The 27,633-nt window shown below is 36.9% G+C and overlaps 1 protein-coding gene across 2 annotated transcripts in view; it reads right to left on the reverse strand.

Annotated features, from left to right (window-relative positions):
* Positions 1-27,633, reverse strand: part of tsnare1 (T-SNARE Domain Containing 1) — a 379,373-nt gene that overhangs the window by 109,796 nt on the left and 241,944 nt on the right. For both annotated transcript variants that reach the window (XM_030159005.1, XM_030159004.1), the window contains 2 exons: positions 22,570-22,641; positions 863-945 (listed from right to left, as the gene is read on the reverse strand). In XM_030159005.1, the coding sequence (XP_030014865.1) occupies positions 863-945; positions 22,570-22,641 (155 nt within the window). Of the gene's footprint in view, positions 1-862; positions 946-22,569; positions 22,642-27,633 lie in introns of those variants that run through there.

A 27,633-nucleotide genomic window follows, 5' to 3' on the forward strand; every position in this document is an offset into this window, starting at 1 on the left:
TTGGTCGCTGGTGTTTGGGTCTTTATGGGTTAAAACAGTTTCTAGAAGACTTTTTTCTTATTCAATACAACTGGATAAAAGTGTGTGCAGTTGTCACGTAATGTTACTGGTAGATAATACGGATGCACATGTAAAAACCTATATTCTTTATTAACCCGGTGACACTTGAGTCGATATATTATTTCCCATAGCCAGAGGCCTACACTCCACACAGCCACACTGAGCTCTGGCCTACTGAGATAGTCCATGACAGAAGTGCAGAAGACAAACATTTCCTTAAAAAGAAAGAGTGAAAGCAGACCCTTGGGCATCTCATAAAATGTCCCTCCAATATGGGCTGTGAAGTGGAAATTTAAGCCATTCCAAAAACCACAGGGAAAATAAACCACACAAAACAACAAAAAAACACACATTCTATTTAATTTCTAACTGCAGTTGTATCCCATTAATGTAGTTTCCTCTCAAAGTCAATATTCTTGTAAAAACAAAACTGCAAATGTATAACCATTATCTCAGTAGAAGTAACACTTAGTTATGGAATTGGAATTACAGTACATCCAGCGTGTGGTTTGGTGTTTTATAAGACTCCAGGCAAGCTTTTTATGTTTTCTGTGTCTAAATACAATTAATACATCCGGAGCCAAAAGCAAGTAAAGTATGACATGAAATTACATCATCTCTGTTATTATGCTAGTGGGGGATGTGATAAAGCTGTGTAATCTAGTTAGTAAAGTCCCAGTTTGCATGGCTGATCACGCTAAGCTTCTTGTGACTGCATTACAATGCCAGAGCTCAGGCCAGTACATACCATTAAAACAGAGCGAAAACCAGCACACACAGAATATTCAGAGGCTTTAAGTACCTGGTAATGGTTGGCCTTCGCAAGCTCCTGATTGGCTGAATCCACATTGGACGACGCGGTCTGGATGTAGTCTTCGATGCTGTCTGAGGAGACGAAGAACACATGCGTTAACTGGGTGTTTTAATGCAACGATATAAAGCAAAGAGGTCTGGTGGAAGAATGGTCTGTTACAGTTCAGTCTGGTACGGTAAAAATCGGACCAATGGCCCTGGAGCTGAGCGGCCAAATGAAAAGCTTTGGGAAATGTATCCAGATCCATTTATTCTCACCCAGTTCTGTGTATTTATTCTAATACAGAAATAATCCATGTTTTGCTCATATTCCAATTAGATCTGTAAAAAATTCAAATTCACACTTGATATCATTGATACTGATTTATTGGATCAATCCACTTCCTATCTGTTATAATGGGGAAATTTTTCAAAGTGGCACCAAATCCAGAATCAGATCCGGATCCAAATAATTTCACTAACTTTTGCTGACATCATCATAAAGAAGCTGTATACCAAGTTTGAAGTCAATCGGAATTGTAGTTTCAGAGATGAAGATGATTGAAAGTTTTGTAACAGACGCCAGACGATGACGGCAGACGACTACAGACAACGATGGACGATGACAACGACGGACGACAATGACAGGTGACGACAGATGACGACAGACAATGATGACAGGCGATGACAGACGACGACAGACGACAATGACAGACGACAACAGATGACAATCACAGATGACGATGAAAGACAACGACACAGGACAACTGATGACAATGACAGACGACCACAGATGACCATGACAGATGACGATAAAAGACAACGACACAGGACAACAGACGACGATGACAGACGTCGACAGACGATGACAGATGACAACAGACGACGGCAGAGGACAATGACAGATGACGATGACAGACAACGACAGAGGACAACAGACGACAATGACAGACGACCACAGGCGGCGACAGACGACGATGACAGACGGTGATGACAGACGACAATAGATGACAACGGACGATGACAGACGCCGACGCCAGAAGCTGCATGACGGCCGGTAAGCTAAAAAGTACAGATTTAAAAAAAGAAAAAAAAGAAAAAAAAGCTGATCCTCAATTTGCAACACTGGATAGGTTTTAGTTCATTTTAGGGCTGCATGGAATCAATAAATTGTTATATTTCACCACTTTTCTATCAAACAGTGACTGAAAATCAGACCGTATTTCAACAATTAAATGCTTAACAAAAAGGTAATGACAGTGATATGATGTGATGGTAAAAGGGCTGAAGTGATTTGGAAACATGAAAACCTGACTTTTATAAGGGGCTGCACTGCTGATGTTCATTCAGTCTTAAACACAAACAGACAAAACCATCAACAGCCACTGGTTGGTTATGATAATATTTTACTTGGTGAGCTCACACTTGTAGTGGAAATGTTCTTAAATATCACCATGAACATGTGATTGCACCGGGAATCCCAAAAGCCCAAAACATTCCCTTCCAGTATGTCTGAAAATGGATGGTTACACTGGATAAACAGAAACCATGGCCCAGAGCAAACCAAAATTAAAAAAACAATTAAAACAGGATTAAAACCAGTGTACATTTGGAAATGTAATAATGTAATCTTTCATGTCCTTAATTAAGAAACACAGTGGAAAAAAAAAACATTAGAAAAATCTTTATATAGTCTTTATATAATATTATTATTTTGGAACTTATAAATTTGGCCAAATGACAAGTCTGGATGGCTTTTTGTGTTGTTTTTTTTTTTTTTTTTTTTTTTTTTTATAATATTACAGCAACGTTAGGCTTTCACTGCAAATATCTAAATCTTACCAAGTGCATTTTTCTCATTTCTATCACACTTCACACTTAAAATAAGACATAATCACCTACAGAGTAACTTTGCAGTGAGATATAAGAACTGATTTTTAGACAATAGATCCTGAAAATCTTATTTCAAGAAATCTTACCAAGATAATTTTCATTTGTTCCATTGGCAGATTTTTTTTTTGCTTAATTTTCAAAATTTTTTTTGGCTTAATTCAAGTAAAAAAAAAAAATCTGCCAACACAACAAGTGAAAATTATCTTGGTAAGATTTCTTGAAATAAGATTTTCAGGGTCTGTTGTCTAAAAATCAGTTCTTAAATCTCTCTGAAAAGTTACTCTTTTTTTGCAGTGTTGAAAAAAGAAAAGAAAGAACATGGGAGTCTTCAAAAGCACCAAATTTAGTTTCCTTTAAAAATACCAAGGAGAACATAAAACATTGTACATGTTAAATACTGATGCTGACGTACAGCCGAGGTGTAATTGGATTATGGTGACCATCAGCTCAGTGGATGCTGTTTATTACTGTGGTTTCAGATTTAATACTGCTGATAACTACACTATTCTCCATCGTGAACTGAATGCAAAAGTTGGATGGTAATCTGTCTGTTTAAGGTCTGATAAACACAGGATTTTACGTATTTATAAAGCCCTTATTGGTCTTTTATATTCATATATCGATGCATTTCTATCTTTTAATAAGGGTACCCATAAAACGCACTTAAATGATTTTATTATGTGGTAAGTACTGCCTGTTTTTACAGCTGCAGCTGTAAACATGGAAGAAAATGCTTAGGATTACATCATTTATATCCTTAGGGTAAGAACATTTTTTTAATTTCATTATATTTTATTGATAACTGTTTGTATTTTAGCCAGTTTAAATGTTTCCATATATTTTTTTTTTTTGTTTTATTTTGTTGGTTTTATCACCACTTATTACCATGTAGAAAGAGCAATAACTTAACAATTTTATATGTTCAGTTTTGTGTTTTGTCTTTTTTTTTTTTGCAAATGAGGCCTTGACCTCAGTACATTGCAAGATTAAATGAAGGTCATATATTGAATTAAACATCATTACACTGGACATTGTCTCAGTTATTACTATTAAATTCCTGAGACCCAGCAATGCATTTTTATCCTCTATAGAGGACCAGAGTGTCACAGCGTAATAAATAAACAAATAAACAAACTAACTAACTAACTAACTAACTAACTAAATAAATAAATAAATAAATAAATAAATGCCATCCACTGCAAAGGACATTCCATGAAAAAAACCTGAAAACAACAACAACAAAACAAAACTGTTGCATCTTGATGTTTCCCATATAGGCTATTATTTAACAGTAATTTTAAAAAAAGCCCAAACTTGTACTTTCCTGGGTCTCAGGAGGTTAACAGCTAATAATAATGATACTAGCATAAAAATATAATGATAAATCTGATATTCACTTTTTAACAGGCAGTCTATTGATTAAAAATTACAGAATCATTGAAATAAATCATTAATTTGCTGTTGTATGAACAGACATATGTGACACATTATGTTGCAGTGGCAAATAAATCTAATCTACTTCATTTCACTCATTTAATAATTGTATTGATTGTAGTTTTCAGTGGCATTCACTGAGGATATGACGACAGAAATGATTCCAATAAACACATTGTGTATTTCTGGTTTTAATCAAACAAACAAAACCCCGTATCCGCGCACATCCACTTGACCCTAATTTTCCAAATCCACCTTTATACACACCGTAGAGAGCAGTAAACTGTACTTTCTTCTAATCTTTGTGTCCAACTTGCTGAATCATAATGGGTTTAACCCTTTCATGCATGAATTATGAGAACCTTAATGGGTCCAAACACAGTCATGTTCCGTCAGAGAGTGAACTTTAATTGATCGCCATTTCAACATTTATTTCAATATAAAGTAGTTCCTTGTTTTGGATAATCCCTTATGGTCCAACTAAAGCAAAAACAAATTTAAAAGTAAAAATATGGGCCAAATTGTCTCTAAAATGACCTGTCAGAGAGATTTGGAATACCGTCTTTTGACCCTAATCAAGTTATTTTTCCTGAGTGTTTTTATTCTTTAGGCCTGAAAAAAACAATGCGATTGAAATTTTTTTTATGAACCTTTTTTTCATGGAGTTGCAAAAATATCCACTCAGCTGGACATCATGTGTTTAATTTTTGAAGCAAAGAAACATGGATTTACTGATATACTGTGTGAAAACTATGAAATAATTTTTAAAAATGCTGCTAATCTGATGTTTTGTCACATTTTAACCCTTTCATGCATGAATTATGAGAACCTTAGTCAAAATTTTTTATGGAGTGTTTTTATTCCTCCTTGGGCATGAAAAAAACAATGCAATCAAGTTTTTTTTTTTTTTTTTTATTGAGTTACAAAAATGTCCATGCATTATATTTCTGAAGTAAAGAAACGTGTTTAAATCCCAATTTCAGAAAGTGATATGAAAACAATGAAATAAAAACATTATTAATGCTGCTAATCTGATGTTTTCTCACATTTTAACATAGGCTATTCTAATGTTAGTTATTACTCACTTCATGGAGATAATATGCAAAAATAAATAAATAACAATTAACAACTGATTTACACTTAAACATGTCAGTGAGGATCAGGTTTATCTAGAACAGCACAGTTACAGTATGGTCTGAATGTGAGTGTATTATGGGATGGTGCATTAGTGTCCACTGTGTTGGCTGACATGGAACTGAAACAACAAAACCCATGAATATACAACAGCTTTGAATAACTGTCCACTGTAGTGACCACAATGCATGAAAGGGTTAACATACTCTAATATTAGTTATTATTCACTTTATGGAGATAATATGCAAAAAAAAAAAAAAAAAAAACTTTTTGTTTAAGAAAAATGGTTAATTACAGTCTATTAACAATAACAAGCAATTGATTTCCACTCAAACATGTCAGTGCAGATCAGGTTTATGAAGAACAGTGAAGTGACAGAACTGGTCTGAATGTCAGTGTATTATTATGGGACGGTGCGTTCGTGTCCACTGTGTTGGCTGATATGGAACTAAAACAACAAAACCCATGAATATACAAGAGAACAGCTGGAGAAGAACTGACCACTGGAGTGACCACTGTGTATGAAAGGGTTAATAAAAGGCCAGACTGTTGTTCCCACTGCAGCTCAGCAAACACAGCACTGACAGCGAACCCCCCCCCCCCCATGTTTCCAGGGCCTGTATTGGTCTAATAGTTCACTCTGATACAACAGCAGGACCTCCGTTAAAGGCTGTCAATACCCCTGCAGTTAATGAGAGCAGACAGAACGTGTTTAATGAACTGGGGGGTTTCAAATATTTGGTATCGCCACATAATTACCCACATATATTTACAACTGGCTGATAACAGTGAGAGTGCTATTGATTGTTTTTGTGTTGTGAGAGTGAAAGGGCTCCAATCAGTTCAGAGATGTGGTTAAAGGCGTCTCCCTGTTTTGTGTTGTGATAGCCTCTGATAATTACTACACCACTTGAGCTTGTAGAGAATTAACTTTTGAACTTAACAACGGCAGCCGGTTGGCTCAATGGATGGCACTGGGTGGCTAAATGTTCTGAATCCTTTGGGTTATTTAAAGGTAGAAAATACACTGTATGTAAAGATTCAATAACAAAACACACGCATCTACGAAGGTCTGATGTTTGGACTTTTGCTCTCGTTTGTCAGGGGTTTTTCGATTATCGCATTTCTGAAGTGCATGTAAACACACTGCATCTGATTACGGCAGGGCTGTCAGACTCATTTTCTTGCAGGTTCCACATTCAGCCCAATTTAATCTGCAGTGGGCCGGACCAGTCCAATACTAGCATGAGAACCAATAAATAATGACAACTGCAAATGGTTTTAGTGCAAAAAATGACATTCAGTTATGTCAATATTTACATTTACAAACTCTCCAAACAAAAAGGATGTGAATAAGCTGAAAAAAATGAAATTTATTGAGAAATATAAGAACAATTTTATCAATATTCTGCCTCGACTTATCATTTCTACATATGCATTACAGATCAGATCTACGAAGGCACAACACATTTAGTAACAGGCAGAATATAGGTCAAATTGCATTTACTTTTCTTAAAACATTTCCGTTTGTTCATATTTGTTCAGGTTATTCACATTTTTTGTAAACGTATAGTTTGGTCATGTAAAACATTTTCATGTAATTTTACTTTTTTACACCAAAAAAACAGAGAAAATTTGGAGTTGTCATTATTTCTAAGTTGTCATGATAATATTTGACTGGTTCTCCTCGTTTGTCTGCATGTGGAACCTGAAATAAAATGATTTTAACTCCATTGATTGTTCATATCTTCAGTGTAATTTTTGCAGTTTTTTACAAATTCGTGGGCCAGATTGGACCCTTTGGCGGGCTGGATTTGGCCCCGGGGCCACATGTTTGACACCTGTGGATTACGGCAATTATCGGATTACTCCCATTTATCGGATTTTTATGGTCATGTAAACGGGCTCAATGTTGTAGAAGATGACGGTGTTTCTGTGTTCACTGCGGAGCCTCTGAGCGTCCAAACGGGTCATATGTGATGACCATGAAAAGAGGAGAAACTGACTTTTACCTGATATATTTACATGTACTGATAGGATTAGGGATTCAGAAGTTACCAAGCATTTGACCATCAGTACTAGGGCTGTGTATCGGCAAGAATCTGGTGATAGGATACAAATCACAATACTAGGATCACGATACGATATATCATGATATACCATGATACCTCTCTCTTTCTCTCCTCCTTTACTCTCTCTCTTTAACCCTCTCTCTCCTCTGTCCTCCTCAGTCTGGTTCTGCTCCAGGTTTCTGCTGTTAAAGGTCCTTTTTCCTTCCTCTGTCTCCTCTCACTAGTGTTTACTCCTGGACGATTCTGTTGGTTTCTGTAAATTGGCTTCAGTCTGGTTTGGACCGACTCTATATGTAAAGTGTCAGGAGAGAACTTTTGTTATGATTTGGCACTATATAAATAAAATTGATTTAATATGATATGATTTGATACTGTTAAAAAGGCAATTTTTTGTTTGTTTCTTTTTTTTTTAAATGATTATTTCCTGGAAGAATTGAATTCCATCGTAAATCTGCACAAATACTAAACACATTTGTATTTGATCCCAACAGGATCTAATGTTCCGTCACAAAATGTTCAAACTGTGTTCCAACTGAAATTCTGTTTTCCAGACATTCCAGTTTCAGATCCTGTTCAAATGTTCAGATTCGATTAGTTCACAACTAACATCAGAACAGGATTTGAGTTCAATCCCAACAAAGGAACGAACATTATTGAATAAAAGAGTGTGAAATAAGAATAAATAAAATAGAAACAAAAAAGAAAAATAAAAAAAACAAAAATGAACCTTTACAAAATCCGCATCTGAATAAATACCTAAAAATATCCATACAGTACTTTTTAATTTCGATACAGTATCGTGAGATCAAATATCGCGATATATTGCAGAACTGATATTTTCTAACAGCCCTAATCAGTACATGATTTTGTTTGCTGACAATCAGTAGTTGCTTTTCCACTGACCCTCAAATTGTGCAAATATAACTTGCGCATAAAAATTGACCTAATGGAAAAACAACAATTTCGCCAAAAGTGTCATTTTTCGATTAAACGTTTTTACGCTAACAAGAGGTGGTTTTTCGGGCGTAGCACAAATGGTATATCACACAAAACTGCAATGGAAAGACCTTTTATTGCAACTAGAGTCAGGTGAATTAAAAATACAGATGCTGACGGACGTTACAACAAGAGGAGAAGAAGAAATATGTCGCAGCATGTGTGGACACACCAGGAAACCCGACCATTTTTTAATTTAGTACGAGATAGAGGGGAAATATATAATAATAATGAATATATCTGTAAATCAACACCATATTTACGTTTGTCACCATGCTTATGGAATGACTTCTCATGTCATCTCATGATAATAAATAAACAAATCATTGCATTTGTGATTTAATGGAAAAACCGACATTACGCACTTCTGTTTTTTCGATATTTAGTAACTATCGGTAAAGTTTTGCGCAGATGTCCAATAGAAAAGTGACTAACGTTACACAAAGTTTTACTATGTACAAGGAATGTTTAACTGAATAACCTTAATGGTCTTGTTCTCACCCTGATATTTCCATTTCTTCCACAGTGCACAGACTCATAATACCTCATGCATGGCTTACACAGGATGGACTGTAATATCATCACTGACTTATTAACATTTAAGGTAAATGTTTTTGTTTAGAGCCACATGCCAGCACAGCTAATGATGATCCAATCAGCCTCAGCTGGAATTTACCTCCACTGCTAATCAACAAATACGACTGTATTCACAGGATGAATTTTAAAGATAGTTCAGTGATATACACTGACTGGCATACACTTCTAGAGGTTAGTTTACGTTCCATTAGTTTTGGACTTTGGATGAATGGATGCATCTGTCTTCACTCACTTGTCTGCAGTCTTCTTCCTGCAGATGCCGAGTATACACTCGAAAATCATCTAAGAAACATGTGACTATTTGACAGTCTTATATGTACTCTACAGTTTGACTAAAGCCCTTTTCACATGGGACTGACAAAATCTGTGGACCTATTTTGTAATAAATGTTAGGAGTTGTTTTTTTTTTAATCTTATTCCTGTTTTGCACCATAATTTGCGCCAAAGAGGTAAAAAAAAAAATCCCTACCAAATTACATAACATACTTCAGCAAACCTGCAAACCACATGTGTTAATTTTAGTCCTAATGCAAACTGACTATGATGTGACATTTTTCGTTTCCACCACATATTTATTCTGCCCATTTCCTGGTTGAAAACTATGGAGGCTGCATTAGTTATTAGAACTGAAAATTGGCATCTCAAAAGATGAATAGATGGATCACATTCATGACAGGACTGAGTAAGGATAATTGTTCTATCTTTCAACAGGTTCTACAGTTTCTCTAAGTGCTTGTCTATATCATATAATAGCGAGTGTTGACATCAGATCTGGGAATAAAAACACAGTTGCTCACCAGTTCAGCACAGACATATTTTTGATCCCTGTGACAGATCGGGTATTTATGATCATAAATTCTTGCTGCGTTGAGACATGTCACGCATGTCCTCAACCGTTTCATTTTACATTAAATTTATGCATTTGGCAGACACTTTTTTCCAACGTGACTTACAAGGGGAGGATTAACAATTATGCTACATAAAAAATACAGACATCAATCCGACCAACCAACATCCAACATGTCGAAGAGCTACTGGAGACCAACTTCTAGAAACAAGAAGCAGGTAAAGAAACACTGACATTAGAAATTGAGTTTAAATAACTCCGGTTGTCTTGACTCTGGGTCCTTTCTTTATTGGACTGTTAATCTGTCAAGGAGAACTTCAGGTAAAAAACATGATTCCTGAACCACAGAGCTTTCTACACTCATATTAGGCTCATCATAGGACTGACCACCAGCTGTGGAAGACTTCAAAAAGTCCAAGGGCCTGATTTACTAAGATCCCAAATTTGCTTGTTCGCACTAAAAATGCGTGTGCTATTGATTTGCGTGTCACAGGTGATCAACTAAGATTACCTGCGTAAATGACAACAGGTGCAAAGTCTTGGAGACCGATCCTGTTTAAATGAGGATTCTGCGTGCGCAACTGGTTGTTGTCATGGAGACAGTATGCTGGAAAAACTGCTCTGGGATATGCCAGCACTAATGGAAACAGTGCACTGGAATGATCCAGACACACGGAAATGGAATGTTGAGTAGTTTTGTCAAAGAAGGCATCACATGACTCCTCTTTGTGATTGGCCCCAAATCATGCCTCGTTCGTCTAGAAGTTCTAAAATGACATTGTGGGTAGGTGCTACATCTCAATTATTTTTTCTTCCGTCATTCCAAAAATGTTGACATGATCAGATTAGATTGGTTCTGCGTTGCCTTTGGTTGGGCCTATCCTGTCTCCTCACCACAACAACTGCAGACAGTTTTGTGTGAAGCTGTGCCAGTTAAAACCTGAATATCAGACGTGCTAAATATAGACACAAAATCAGCCACTGCAATCAGTTTCAAGTTTGGTAAATCACATCTATAAATAAATATTTGCATCTACTCCTCTCACTAATTTTGCCCATTCTGGCAGAAATGCCAATATTGCATATTTATCAAGGCAAACAAATGGGTATGCACGTGCTATTTTGTCCATTTGAGAGACACAAAGCTCAGTGTGTCCTGTTAGTAGATAAGCTTCAACATGTTTTGTGTGTGCAGTCAAGTTTGTGCATCTTTCTACATGTACAAGCCTTTAGTAAATCAGGTCCTAAGAGTCTGCCTCTGGTTGTGTCCACGATGACACACTACCGAATTTTTTTACTGTCACATTTAACACCTATTAGTCTCTCACACATAACCTAAAATACGACATCTGCTGAAACAGGCCATAATCAGTCTCATATTATTCATCTGAACTTGATAAATCAACACCAGTCTTCCAAAAATTAAACCCAAACAAACCACTAGTCATGAATCACCCAGAGAACTTGTCTGCCTCCCTGAAGATGAATCATTTCTACTTTGAACACTCCTTGAGCTTACGTTAACATCACCATCGACCCACAGATCTATCCAGAAGACGATATCTGAATACTCAGTCTAACTCGGATATATTCACGTTCCAAAGGGGGTAGACCCCCGTAGATTCAGGGGCCAAAGACATGTGCAGCACCACCCTCTAGACAAACATGAACTCTGAATACATGCAGATTTACCCAACAGAAACCTGGCCCCTGCATGTCTAATCACACAATATTTTAATCACTCTGAAAACAAAGTGAATGTACGCTTTTGATGTTGACAAATGAATACATTTTTAACACCTCTTTTGTCTGCCGTGCTGCACCAACCTTGTTGATTGTGTATCTCCACTCTCAGGCTTTAATATAGTGTGTCCTTAGCCAGCATGAATAGGCCATAAAAGCACTAATCCTTCATCCTTGAGCCTTTTCATTACTTTGTATTTCCTGCTGCTTTTGCTACAAACGCCTCCACAGCACAATCACATATTATTCAGATCTGCCACTACACCAAGAAAGCCTCGTTCAAAAAAAAAGCGCCACGGGCAATTTCAGTGCATCTCTTTTTAATAGGTAGACAGCCGTTATTGCATGACTCTGTAATGATCAGATTGGACCAGTGCCGGACTTGAACTCTGCAGCGTTCCACACAGTCGAGTCCTATCTCTCTACATGCCTGTTGGGTGTAGGACGCTGTGTTCCTCTGCTTCTATGTCCATATCCACAGACATTTGAATGCAAATAACAAAATAGGCAAAAAAGTCAGTGGAGCTCATGCATGTCTGATAAAACTTAAAAAACCCTGGATGAAGCACAATTCACACATGGAAGAAAGAAGAAAGATGGTTGACTGTGATGGAAAGGCAATTTATGTACAATTTAATCTATATCTGGGGAAATGACAGGCAGGCAGGAGAAAAAAAGAGATGTTCCCCCATGTGTCATCATATATCCTGTCTCTTATTTTAATGGGTTAACATTTTTAAGATTATATGCAATGATTGTGTGCATAGTTGTGTTCTTTGATCGTAATATATGTACTGAGATTGAAAGACTGTAGTGTTGTTAAAGACTGCGAGTCAAAAACCAGTGCAGACTACGACCCATTTCCCTCATAAAGACATTGAGCACCAACTATTTTTTAAAATGAACCTCGTTGTTAATGAAAATCCCAGTTAGGATTTAGGAATCTCCTTTAAATCCCAGGTACAAAGTGCTTTCGTAAATCTCTGGCTTTCAGCCCTCAGTTCTTCTTCTTGTGGTAATCCATTCAATCCAATCGACATCGACCTCATTAATGGTGCGTTTTTGATGTTTGTTGGACTGAGGTGGTTGTTCTGTCTTCTTCATATTTGAGATGCAAGAGGCTGATCTCATATACTGTATTTGTCCATGTGTATTAGCTGCTGGCTAATGCACTTGTCCATTTTGCTGTTTCTAGCAAATCAACCACAATGACTATTTTTTTTTTTTTTTTTTCAGTTCTAATACCTACACTGCAACTGACAATTTTAACTGTTTTGAGTGATTTAACATTAAATTCTTACTTTTAATCAAGAGTGTTTTTAGCTTTTGTTTGACCTGTCTCTTATTCTTGTTCTAATTTGGTTCTTTCCACCACTCAGGTTTAAAAAGTGTGTATACCAGGTTTACAGGTGCTGGCAGGCAGCTCGGGCCACTGCCAGGGTTCCACAGTTTGTGCAGGGGAACAACCGGATTGGGCTTCAAGGTGTTTCAGACCTGGGACAGCAGGGTTAACCCGCTGTTGACAAAGAAGCTGTTGACCGCTTCAGCTTCTGGGATTCTTTGAGTCCTGAGGGGCGCAAGTAGCGATTTGCGGTCACAACGAGGCAGGTAACCCCAGGGGCGGTGGTTTCTGCAGGAGTAGAGGATCTTTTCTGCACTTTCCTTTTGTTGGTAACACTTTATAATAAGTACACACTATTAGTTAAGCATTAACAAATATTGAATTCATTATTTATAAAGCATATTTCTGACATGAATACTCATTAATATATGGTTTATAAGCACAGTTATAATGTTTTACTCATCATTAATAAGTACATTAGTACATTAATAAACACTAAATTCATTATTTATAAAGCATATTTCTGACATGAATACTCATTAGTATATGGTTTATAAGCCCAGTTATAATGTTTTACTCATCATTCACAATCAATGATTCGATCATGCAGTTTGTTTGATAATCCCATGTGCTGTGTCTTTCCTTTGTTAGAATAACTGAGACTTTTTGGAGTTTTTAGGCATTGCCAACCTTTAAATCTCATTTGTAAATGCTTTAGATGTCATAGATCGTCCACACTTTAGATGAGCTCACACCACAGACTGAATTCATGAGTAGTAAGTGCTTTAGAACTACCTGAAATAATGAATTCCTGTATTAAGAACTGTTTATAGGACATCTATCGGAAAATAAATGTGTGAGTTTGTGTAAAATACACACTAACATATTCCCTAATCATTAGTACATGTGTGAATAGTGTATGTGTGAGCAGAAATGCACATCATAAGTGGTTTGTAAGTGATGCAAAACTAAATGTTTAAATGTTGAATCCATAATTTATAAAGTATGAAAATACAATCATTAAGCACATTGTAGATGAGCTTATTAATGACGAGTAAAACTATTATAACTGTGCTTATAAACCATATATTAATGAGTATTCATGTCAGAAATCTGCTTTATAAATGATGAATTCAGTATTTGTTAATGCTTAACGAATGCTTCATAGTGTGTACTGATTGTAAAGTGTTACCCTTTTGTTTAATGTTTTATTCTATCGTCCTATATGATTGTGTTTCTATGCCTTTGTAAAGCACTTTGCCTTGTGTGTGAATGGTGCTATACAAATACATTTGCCTTGCCTACATGTTCACTTACTGCCTAATATGTCTGTCCCACTGTAATGAGCTCATCCAAATGAATATCCCTTGACCTGTCAGTGACCATGATGTTATGGCTGTTTGGTGAACATCAGGGGAGTCCAGTCCTGGTCTTCGGGGGCCGGTATCCTGCGTGTTCGAGATGTTTCCCTGTTGAGCCGCATTACGTAATAAATTCCCATTATGTAATAAAAGTTCAAAATGTAATAAGAATGTCACGTCATCTTGTAATAAAGCCGCATAATGTAATGAACTGACGCATTTTGTAATAAACTACCTCAGTGCATTATGTAGTAAATTTTTTCACATTATGTAGTAAGTTATTACAATTTGAAAAATTTATTACAAAATGCACTTGACACATTTTTATTTTCAGGAAAATATAATGTGCTAAATTAATCTTTAAACTGTGTGGTTAAAGTTCTGATTCCATTACCTGGAGCTCCTGTGACTAAATTCTCCTAAATTGCTCTGAAATTATATTAATTTGGATTGTTATTACATAATGAACCATGTTATTACTTTTTTTTTTAAATAAAAATGTGTCAAGTGCATTTTGTAATAAATTTCTCAAACTGTAATAACTTACTACATAATGTGAAAACATTTACTACATAATGCACTGAGGTAGTTAATTACAAAATGTGTCAGTTTATTACATAATGCAGCTTTATTACAAGATGACATGACATTCTTATTACATTTTGAACTTTTATTACATAATGGGAATTTATTACATAACGTGGCTCAACATTCCCTCTTCCAGCACACCTGATCTGACAGTCGTTATCAGGCTTCTGCAGAGCTTGATGATAGGCTTATCATGTGAATCAGGTGTGTTGGAAGAGGACTACGTCTAAAACATGCAGGATACCGGCCCTCCAGGACCAGGACTGGACACCCCTGATGTACATCAGTGTGACAAACTGATAGTAAACTGATAGTAAATCAATACATTCATGCAGGAGTACAATAGGTGCAAATTCGGAACTATTTTAAACATTAATTTTGGTAGTTTTACAGTGTAAAACAGACATGTCAGGCATATACAATTAAAAATGGTATAATATACTGGCCTGTGAGGTACGTCATTGCCTTATGTTGCCAACATGTTAAACATACCTGGACAACTGACAATATGCCATGATCATATTGTTGGGTGTAATTCAGTTACTGCATTATTTATTTGTCGTGGTTTGATGTTAAAATTAGGAAAATATTATTGTTTGACTCTTGTATCAAGTTACCGATAAAGGTGTAAAAGCACTGAGGGGTAGGATTAAATAAGTTCATACTTCTTCCTACTCCTTTTCGACCATGCAAAATTCAGACTTGTATGTGCTTGGAGATAGAGTCTGTCCATTTGAATGTTTTATTTTTTTTATTTACTTTTTTTTTTTTTAAATTTGAATGTTCGAAATAAATAAATAAATCAAATCAAACTGTCTGCATTTGGTACGTCATCAGAGCAAAGGTTATTTCTTCTCAAAACACATAACCTTATTAGTAATTAATGTCATATTGTGAAAACATATACAGAAGGTCGTCAACATATATAACATAAGGGAATGTCTCCATCTTAACTCATAAAGACCCAAACGTCCACCAGTGACCAAAAGCATCCACTGATCTACACTGTTTAATACCTGTTGAACCACTAATCCTATCAATACATGTCAATAATTCAGGTAAAACACAGTTTGTCGTCTTTTCCTGGTCATCAGATATGACCCATTTGGATGTTCAGAGGCTCTGTAGTTACCGTGGAAACACCGTCATCTTCTACAACATTGATTCACCAGTCAAACCCATGGAGTTGGATCAGTGACAGTGGATGGACACACTGGGGTTATGTTCAGTAAATGATGGATTGGACTAAAAAGACACTGTTTATTCAGTTTTCTCTGTTTCTGATATAATAAGATTTGAATTAATTTGAGTTTTCATGAACATCTAAATTAAAAATAGGAAATTAAATACAGAAAAATTCATGATTTACAGTGAACAAGCAAAATACACAGGATAATTTCATAATACATGGTGATAAACAGCTGAAGAAAGGTTAAAAAAAAAAGAGAAAAATGTATTTGGGAACTGCCACAAAAGTAGCACTGGGTCTTTACGGGTTAATACCTGTTTATTTTCAGTTAATGATATTTTGCTGAAAGAGTCCGTTTTTCTTTTTTTTTTTCTGTTTCTGACATAATAACCCTCAACTTTAATTTGAGCTATTATGAACATGACCAGTAAATTAAATATAGGAAAATACCACATTTTCACGAAAAGAAAGCAAAACACAGAGGATAATATTATAATAAATGATAAATCACTTAAGAAAGGTTAGAAATTGAGTAAAATCCATAAAGGAACTGCCTCAGAAGTAGCACTGGGTCTTTATGGGTTCATAAAGGTATGCTGGCTTTACTAAAATTCCATCTAAGATTACACCATATTCCTTTATTTTGTGACATATTCACCTTTTAATCATAGACCATATTTACACACATTAACTTCTCATACTGTTTGTATGGATGGATCTTGTATCTTGTGTATGTACTTGACTTGTGGTCACAGGTCGACATTACTCAAAGGTCAAGCGAGCTGCTGGCAAGAAACTGAGGCCTGAGCTTCAGAATTATAAGTATCACTTTTACATACTTTCATAAAAAGTAATTTTGCAACAATTAACAGCACCCTTTAATATGATCCAGATGACAGTTATTTATCCTGTAAAATACAAGCACGTACTAAGAAACAATAATAAATAAACCTGTACCATTTCTTCAGTATGTGCGTCATTCATATCTGTAAATGTTAACCACCCTAATTAAGGACAGTACAACGGACAAGGAAAAGAAAAGGGAAAAGGAAAACACGCATGAGCTGGGTTAAGCCAATCAGAGTCAGTCTGACTCTAAAGGGTATTTAAAGGGCATCTGCATTAGTCTGATTGAAGGCAGCAGACAAGAGGATACTCCACAACAAAAAGGCAGCAATTAGCAGGAGTTATGGCTCCCAGTTCTTTCCAGAAACACTGCTCTCTCCCTTTCACACACACACACACACACACACACACACACACACACATATACCCACACACGCACACACACACACACACACATATCTGCAGTCCATTTTCACACCTAAATGTTTTGCACTGTTGACATGCAACGCATATCTAACTGTTCTAATAACCTCCAGTACATCAATGCCAGGTTTTAGCTGTCACCTCTGTGTCGGAGAAGGAGACCAATATCATTTTGGGTAATTTTCACTTGATACACCAATGAAATGTCATGAAATTAAGTAAATAAAAGAGTGCCTAAAACTATAATACTGGAAAAAATACTGATATGTATAACAGCTCAAATGTGCTCACAGCTCTTCTGTGTCTGTGTTCATATTAAATCAGTCTCAGTGAATCCAAAGGAACTTTGTGTTGGTAAATGACAGTTGTTCAAATGGACAGGATTTCAGTTCTGTTCAACATGTTGATGCTCATATGAACTATGTTTTCAGCTCCAAAATGAACCATTTCAGCACAATTAATGTTATATTTTCATGTCACAAATGGACAAGTTCTATTTGAACTGAACTGAGCTGAAAAACAAATCTTCTCTTCTTTTGGATTCCCCAGTTTTTCTTCCCAGATTCTCTCCTCCATATCACATGTTTTATTTGTACAGGTTCAATCTGGAGTATGGTGCTGATCCATCCTGCTTCTGTTCCACCAATACATACATGAAGAATGGCACACAGCACTGTTACATCAACACTTTTACAATAAGAAGCATTTTTAGACACAAAGAACAATTCTAGATTGTTCTTTCCTCTTTAGTCTGATGCTAAACTATCCAATAAATAATAGTGCTCCTAGTTTTTACACAGGGATCATTAGTGTAAACGCTGACATGGCTGCAGAGCATCAGTATGATGGGATCCACAACAACCATGTCACATCCGTCCACTGACACATTTAGTGTTTTTGTGTCAGCTGGGATTGTTTTAGATCCACAATACTAACATTTATGAAGAAGAGCACAATTAGCAATAGGAAGTCTATAAGTTTATTCCTAATAAAGTACTGGGACTGACCAGAGCATCATGGGTAATGTCACGTCCGTCCACCAGCAAAAGTTTTCACATCCACGTGCTATTCCAAATCCAATATTTATGAAAATAGAGCTTCCACTGTCACAGAATATCAGTAGTCTGTGCACAAATGGATTAGCATTATTTACACACACTTCTGTGACTTTATTAAAACTTTTGTTTTTGGACAAAAATGGACACTCATTTGACCCCCTAAGGACATTTTAGCCCGTATACATGTGTTTTTGACATGGGTTAAAGGCTTGATTTAAAAAATTCTGTCAAACATAGTATGGTGATGAGCATAAGTATAGGAATTGCTACTTTGAATAGTTGCTTAGAGGTTTGAAACCGTCAAACAGTCAACATTTCTGGGGTGATATGTGTGAAATTTTAGATTATATATGTTTTAACTCAATGTAAAGAAAAGCTAATGTGCATTACTCCACCAGTGAAAGCTGCCATCAACACATTTGTAATCGCATTACACTAAGGAAATCTAACAAAAAAAAAAAAAACCCATAAGTTCAGTCAGTCCACTATCCTGACATAATCTGTTCATGCACATCTGTCAATTACTAGGGCTCAGCTAAGGGCAAAAACTGGTTCTTGAACTTTGACCATGAAAATCTGGTCAGTTCAGCCTGGAGTCCATGTGAACATTTGTACCAAGTATAAAAAAAAATTCCCTCAAGGCATTTCTGAGATACTGTGATACTCATATGGATGGACAGACATGACATGATGAAAATGAGCTTGACCTTTGACCTACAGCCACCAAAGTCATCTGAGTTCATCCTTGTTCCAAAGAAAATGTTTGAGCTGAATTTTGTAAAACTAGTCAAATTGCTGGATATTGCATTGAAAATATAACAAAGATTGACACATTCTTATTAAGATACACCATGGATGTGTCTAAATAGAATAGAATAGAATAGAATAGAATCTTTATTTTGTCAGTAGTAGTTTGTCACACATGTAAACATGCACCACACACCAAAATTTGTCCTCTGTCTTTAACCCGTCACTAGATCATGCATCACACACTGCATACTAGGAGCAGTGGGCTTGCCATGTCAGGCATTAAGTGCCTTGCTCAAGGGCACATCAGCCAACAATGCTCCACCAGTCCAGGGAATCGAACCAGCGACCTTTTGGTCACAAGCCAACTCTCTAGGAATAGGTATTTTTCTTTCCTTTCTTTCTTTAGGATCCCCATTAGCTGTACCACAGCTACAGCTATTCTTCTTTACAACTAGTCAATGCAAATAACAATTAAAAAAAAAAAAAAAATAAAAAAAAAAAAAAAAAAAAAAAAAATAATAATAATAATAATAATAAATAACAATATAATCATGCAAAACAATTTTTCACATACAGCATAGCATAAAAGAAAATAATAACAGACAAAATACAGACGACAGCTCCTTTACGTCAGCAGCGGTATAGTATATACAGTACATCCACTCAATTAGCCTAAGTATCAGTCCTTATGGTCAATAGATGCGTCCTGACTAACTTCTTGCTTTTCATTTTACATTTGCTTGTGTGATGTGTTCTGGTAGTTTGTTCCATTCTTGCATAGCTCTGTATATTATCATTCGTTTCATTGCATATTATTGTAAACTTGATCTGAGAAGCTCTTGAATGTCTGTCCTAAATGACAAAAGCAATGTTAGCATCACTACAACCCAAGACTGGCCCAGGTTGAACACTTCCAACGTTGACATCTGGGGTCCTACTCGGGGAACCAAGGCAAAATTAGACTGTAGACGCTTAAAGCAATATGTATAAAAGGTAACGTGTAATACCCCCAATGAAAGTAGTCGTCAAAGCATTTTCTCCTAACGCAGTGATGTATAGTTTTGAATAACTACAATACCCAACTGGTTTACACCAAGCACTGAAAAGTGAAATGTATTTATAAACCCATGTCACAGACTATAAGTAAGTTAAAAAGTCACAAAGCTTTGTTTTATTACAGACAGACAGACAGATAACGTCCATCAACATCATTTTTTTTTTTTTTTTTAATTCACATGACTCTAGTTGCAGATAAAGGTCTTTCCATTGCAGTTTTCTGTGATATACCATTTGTACTATGGCTGAAAAAACCACCTCTTGACAGCGCAAAAACTTTTATTCAAAAACCAAGAGTTTAGGCAAAATTGTTGTTTTTCCATTCGGTAAATTTTTAGGCACAAGTTCTATTCACACAATTTAAGGGTCAATGGAAAAGTGACTAATGAGAATCTACAATGTAAATAGCCATGAAAATAAAGAAAAACCAGGTGTGTCCAAACTTTTGACTGGTATTGTATAGGGCTGTGTATTGGTAAGAATCAGGCGATATGATACAAATCACAATACTAGGATCACAATACGATATATCACAGTATATCATGATACTATTAAGAAGGCAATTTTTTGTTTGTTTCTTTTTTAAAACAAGATTATTTCCTTGAAAAACTGAATTCCATCAGAAATCTGCACAAATACTAAACACGTTTTATTTGATCCCAACAGGATAAAATGTTCTGTCACAAAATGTTCCAACTGTGTTCAAACTGAAATTCTGTTTTACAGACATTCCAGTTTCAGATCCTGTTCAATGTTCAGATTCTATTAGTTCACAACTAACATCAGAACAGGATTGGAGTTCAATCCAAACAAGGAACGAACACTATTGAATAAAAGAGTGTGACATAAGAATAAAGAAAATATAAAGAAAAAGAAAAACAAAAATGAACCTTCACAAAATCTGCATCTGAATAAATACCTAAAATATCCATACAGTACTTTGTGATACTGATACAGTATGTGGAAAGGAAATATCACGATATATTGCAGAACTGATATTTTCTTCCAGCCCTAGTAGTGTACATTTATAGAGCTTTTATGAAGGTCTCAGACACTGAAATAATCAGTAAAACCAGCTCCGTCTCTGTCTCTGAGTTGTTTAATAGATTAAACATATAGCTGTGGAGGAGAGCCCGTCCTCCAGCGCTGCTGTAGGTGGTCGATCCACGACAGAAGACTGCGATAGTGATAGATGTAGGAATTCTGAGTGATAGCAACATCAGGAAGAAGGAACACAACTAGCTACAGAAACCCAAGGACTATTAACAAAATAGATAGATAGATAGATAGATAGATAGATAGATAGATAGATAGATAGATAGATAGATAGATAGATAGATAGATAGATAGATAGATAGATAGATAGATAGATAGATAGATAGATAGATAGATAGATAGATAGATAGATAGATAGATAGATAGATAGATAGATAGATAGATAGATAGATAGATAGATAGAATACATGGAAAACCACAGCAAACGTGAGTAAAGACAATACACATAAGAGCAAACACTATAGACTGTACACTATAAATTACAGGTATAAAAGACCTGAGTATAATCTGGGTAATGGCTGTAATGTGCTGAAAAACAACTGTAATGTGCTGAGATATAACTGTAGGTGCAAAACAAGTTGAATTTTGGGAAAGTTGTTATCATGGGATTTGTTATGATACTTTAAACATAATTTGAAACTCTAAAGGTTCAGAGGTTAAACTAGTCTCCCAGTTATTATCTGACAATGTAACCCTGAAAGCAAACTGTAAATAAACAGATCACCTCTAGCTGAAGGTTGAAGTGTTGTGTGGCAGAGACTCAGCTAAAGACAATCACCTCCATTTGGAGAGGCGTCTGCCTTATCAGACCCTTCGCTTTCACTCAGAATTGAATGCACCACCAACATCACAACAGTATTTTTCAGATATGCCTTTTTGTCTCCCTGGTTGTTCGACATTGTTAAGTAACAGCCAATTCTCCGCTGAATGCTCATGATGGAGTCAGACATAGCTGATGGCAGATTTGTGACCCAGCAGCAAAGCCTCTATATCTGCCCCATATCTGTGCGCTAAGTTTGATTCTTTTTGCCAAGTCTAAATCACTGCAGGGTGTGGAGAGCCGTTTAAAGATAAATGGATTTCCTCGAACAGGCCACAGGTTGTGTAAACCCAGAGCATTTGGCTTCTCATCAAAGAATCTACCAGCATTTTTTGGAGGGTGGAGGTTAAAAAGTTTGTTTTGCCCAAGAGTATTTTCAGCCTCTTGTTATTAATCAGCGCATCAAATTAAAACACGGACACAAAGGTTATCTTTGCTAATTGTAGTCGGACAATGATGTAAACAGTATTCAACAAGGGCACACAGACACTTCCAGACGCCTCATGTCTTACCTATAGCGTCTCCTTGTTCGTGGACCATACTGGCAAGGTCCTTCATGATCTGACTGACATCCACATGTCTCTCTATGGAGAAAACACACAGGGATTATTAATTAGACTCTTACATCGTCACACGTATACTCATTGTTTCTAATGAATACATGTTAATCGCGTTGACACTCCTGTCACCGGCTATTAGCGATGCTGCCATTTCTGAGCACATTATTTTATATCTACGTATATTTTAACAACACAAAAATTCATACGCTGCATTTCAGAGAGAAAACACATCACATCTGGAGCTGCAAATGAGGTTTGTGTTAGGGGTGACACTAAGTGTTGTACTGAAGGAGACCAATGAGCAGTACTACAAACCAATATATACTTGCCTTGGATTGGTGTGTACACGTTAAATAAATAAATAAATGTACTTTTCCTCATTTCACTGCGCTGGATATTCCTCCCTCATCTGTAACCAGATTGTGCTGTAGGTGGGATACCAATAATCCTGTCCAGCTTTTCATGTTCTACTGAAGGAAAAACCTTCTGATCTTGAAAAATCTGGTCCAAAATCAGAATTTCTTCAGCAACAAACACATATTTCCAAAACTTGCATCAACATTTAATATTGTGTTTTCACAATCTGAATATAATGTGTGAAAAAACTGTAAATTTTTAAGAGAACAGATAGTGAGAGAGAGAGAGAGAGAGAGAGAGAGAGAGAGAGAGAGAGAGAGAGAGAGAGAGAGAGAGAGAGAGAGAGAGAGTGAAGAATAAACCTTAGAGTTTGTCAGTTTGGATCAGATTTGTTCTAAATGTTTCAGACTCTGTATCTTGTACTTGTGGTTGTGACAGTTTCCTGCTGTAGAACGAACAGTACCACCATCAGATGTGAATAGAATAGAATAGAATAGAATAGAATAGAATAGACTTTATTTGCCATTTGCACACATACATCGTAGTACAGGTATAGTGGAATTCTTGTGCGTTTCCCTGAGTCACGAAGTCAAAAGAAGACATGAACAAAAACAGAAACAAAACAGAAACAGCTAAAACAGATAAAAACAGTTACTGCACAGACAGACACAAATACACACTTGTAAAATAGAGTACTGTATCAGAAAAAAATAAATAAAAGTACTGGGAGGTAGAACAGGTTATTGTTTAGTCAGGACTAAACAGGTGAAGCTGCGTTTCAGTTCTGTGTTTCAGTTCTATGTGTTTCAGTTCTGTGTTTCAGTTCTGTGTGTTTCAGTTCTATGTGTTTCAGTTCTATGTGTTTCAGTTCTATGCAGCTAAACTGGAACATTCTTCCTGATGACGTCACACAGACCTGAACTGTGACAGTGTTTCAGTCCAGGCTGAAAACAGCTGTTCAACTGTGCATAGAACAACTGAAAAGGTTCTATCTGACCTCCGACCTTTTACTTTGTTTTAACTGATTATTATTTATGTTTTATTGATTATGTTTTAATTGTAATTGTGTGTTTTTAACCTGTCTCTTTTCCATTTTTGTAAAGCACTGGGAATAACCCTGTGTATGAATTGTGCTACTGAGGTGCTGCACATATGTCACATGATCACGTGGTTGTCTGTTTATGACGCCATATTGGTAGGCAAGCTCTCCTTGGATCTTACAACATGTTAAAGGATGGACCTGCTAAACTCCTGTGTGCTGTTTATTCCTTAACTTTCACCAGTATCAGTTCTGCATACAGACCGCTGGGTTCCACTGGTGTCACCGCTGGTTCTGTTTAGAGTTATTACCGCGGTTAGCCTAGCTTCTCAGCATAGTTAGCCTAGCTTCTCAGTATAGTTAGCCTAGCTCCTCAGTATAGTTAGCCTAGCTTCTCAGTATAGTTAGCCTAGCTCCTCAGTATAGTTAGCCTAGCTCCTCAGTATAGTTAGCCTAGCTCCTCAGTATAGTTAGCCTAGCTTCTCAGTATAGTTAGCCTAGCTCCTCAGTATAGTTAGCCTAGCTCCTCAGTATAGTTAGCCTAGCTTCTCAGTATAGTTAGCCTGCGTGCCTGTAGCCTTAGCGGTGTGTAAAAACAGAACAGTCCTCATGTGGTCCGGTGCTGCAGACCCTTTAAACCTCCAGGAGGACTTCCCCTGGACCATCACCTACAGACACAGTGGTTGTGGATCTACCTGCTCCCTTTAGTTTCCTCAGCTGGGTGAGGCAGATGGAAGTGGGCGGAGCTACGGCGGGCGACAGCGCTGAGTTCAGCTGGAGCTGGTGACAATACTGCCCACCCCCCCCCCCCCCCCCCCCCCCGTCTGTGCCGGTCTGCTGTAACTATGGGACAGCCTTCCACATGAGGTCCAGTCACATGATGCAGATGGGCGGGGCTTTAGGACACAGACAGTTGATGGAGCGTTTCCAGTGAACATATGGGCTGGTTCACCAGTTCAGAGCCTGCAGGTGTACGGCTGATGGGAGCCGGCTGGAGCTGGGAACACTGGTTTGACCTCCCAGTTGAGCGCATCACTGTTGTTCGTAAACATGTAAACTCATCTGTGGAGCCTTTATCACAAACAGACTCACAAAGAACAAAACACACAAACACCAGTCCACAGAAAAACACCAGATAAAGCAACAGTTCGGACTTTCTGGATCCAGATCGCGTGCTTACCAATATGGCGGTGTAAACAACAGTCACATGACCAGTGACGTCAGCTGACAGTCCTCAGTAGAAATAAATCTGCCTTGCCTATTGCACATGTGGGTTCTGGTTTTCATTCCAGAAACACTAGGATGAAATCGTTCACCTGCTCATCACTTACGTCACCCATCATCGTCAACTAGTTGATCATTAGTTCAGACTAAATGATTGAACAGGAAATCTTTCACCACTTGTACAAATGAATCCCAGTCTGTTAATTCTACATATGATGGGACGTTTGATCGCCACTTACTTCTTCCAGTGACAGTCTGATGAAAAGTCCAACTTTCAGTTTTGCAACACTGGACTGCACCACATTTTTGTTCCAGGTATTGAAACCATATGAATTTGATCACTTAAAATATATATTCCCTTCTTTCTTGAGTCTGTTTGTTCATGCAAAATTAAACCCGATTAATATAGATTAAAAATGAATAATATGTAATTGTGATTAATCGAAATTAATCCATAGCAACCCTGTGATTAATCTGATTAAAAATAATAATCGTCTGACAGCACACATCTCCCCTTGTGGGACTAACAGAGGCATGTCTTATCTTATCTCTTACTACTTCTTTTGTCTTAATTTAATCTCGTTGCATCTTTTGTAGTGTTTTCTAACTTTATTCTTATCTTCTTGTCTCTACATCTTTTACAAGTCCCGATCCTAATTTTGGGATAAAGCAAGAACATAGAAGTAACGTAATATGACATTTTCAGCAACTTGACTGAGGATTTGCATGTCCGCCTTCACAGAGATTTGTCAAAAACTGGAGTTAAAAATAATGGTTTGTGTTACTTTAATTGGCAAACTTGCCGGATGCCTGGTTTGGTTAAAAGGAGGGGAAAAAAGCTGTTTAAAGTTTTTGTTCAATTATTTCTCTGTCAGGGCACAGAGCAAACTAGTCCAGCTATGGTTGACCGCAGCTAATTCTCCACAGTCTCCAAGCTTTGAATGTGCTCTCAATGTTTTAGCTCAAAGCAATATGAAAGCTTATAAAACCTCTGTCTATCTCCTACTCACAGGTCCCCCCTTTCCTCCATTATGGAGCCATGCAATCACAGCTGCGTTTGTGTAGCCTAACCCACTGGGCCATCCATCACAGGTGGCGGAGATTGCTGTGGAAACTGGCAGCCGTCCTGGCACTTGGCAAAAGCCATTTCAATAGAGCCAAAATGGCCCCTGGCAAACCTTGTGATGCTAAAGACTTTTTTTGCATTTATCTTTGGGCAACCCTGTCTATCATGCTGTAATAGAATAACAAATTTATTTTACCTGGCAAAGCATTGGGCAAACAGGGCTCATTTCATCATAATGACAGAACAGTGTGTAACCAATTTAGGAAATAGTGTGTTGAAGCGAATAGGCAGAGACAGAATGACAGGAGACACACACACACACACACACACACAGGGAAAAGACAGAGATGTGATGGGCTGGGACCCCCGCCTGAGGGCTGAGTGGGTGGGTGGCCAGGCTCCCGGCCAACACTGTGGCCTTTTTCATATTTCATGGGCTTTAAATTCTGCTCATGGTCTATCTACCAGCCACTGGATATTGGCACTGGATTTGGAGATTCTTCTGTTTTCAACAACAGGTTTACTACAGGAGGTTTTAGCCGCAGTGCTGTAAGATGATTTTCCACCTCTGTTCAGGAACAAGCCTGGTTTTGTGTACGGGAAAGAAGCAGTGCTTATGATTGTTTGCAGATCTGTAGGTTAAAGAAAGCATAACTTGGTGATTTTCTGGCCTTCTGCATCTTCAGAGAGTGGGAATAGAACAATGGCATCGGCCTATATTTGACCAATTTGGCCAGTATCAGTATCAGCATACGGTTAGACCACAGGTGTCAAACCTGCGGCCCAGGGGCCAAAACTGGCCTGCAAAAGGTTCCAATCCGGCCCGCGGGATGAATTTGCAAAGTGGAAATTAGGCATCAAACTCAAAAATAATCTCATAATAACCAGCAAATAATGACAACACCAATTTTTTCTCTTTGATTTCATGCAAAAAACATTAAATTATGACAATGTTTACATTTACAAACTATCCTTTAACAATAAAACGTGAATAACCTGAACAAATATGAGCAGCCTGAAATGTCTAAAGAAAATTAAGTACAATTTTAACAATATTCTGCCTGTTGCCAAAAAATTTGTACCTTTGTAGATCAGATCTGTAATGCATATGTATAAATGATAAGTTGAGGCACAATATTGATAAAATTGTACTTATTTTTCTTAACAAATTTCTTTTTTTTTCAGGTTATTCACATCGTTTTTGTTTGGATAGTTTGTAAATGTAAATATTGGCATAATTGAGTGTCATTTTTTGCACTAAAACAATTTGGAGTTATCATTATTTATTGGCTGTCATGCTATTGTTTTACTGGTCCGGCCCACTTCAGAT

Source organism: Sphaeramia orbicularis, chromosome 16, assembly GCF_902148855.1.
Source record: "Sphaeramia orbicularis chromosome 16, fSphaOr1.1, whole genome shotgun sequence".
NCBI classification, from domain to species: Eukaryota; Metazoa; Chordata; class Actinopteri; order Kurtiformes; family Apogonidae; genus Sphaeramia; species Sphaeramia orbicularis.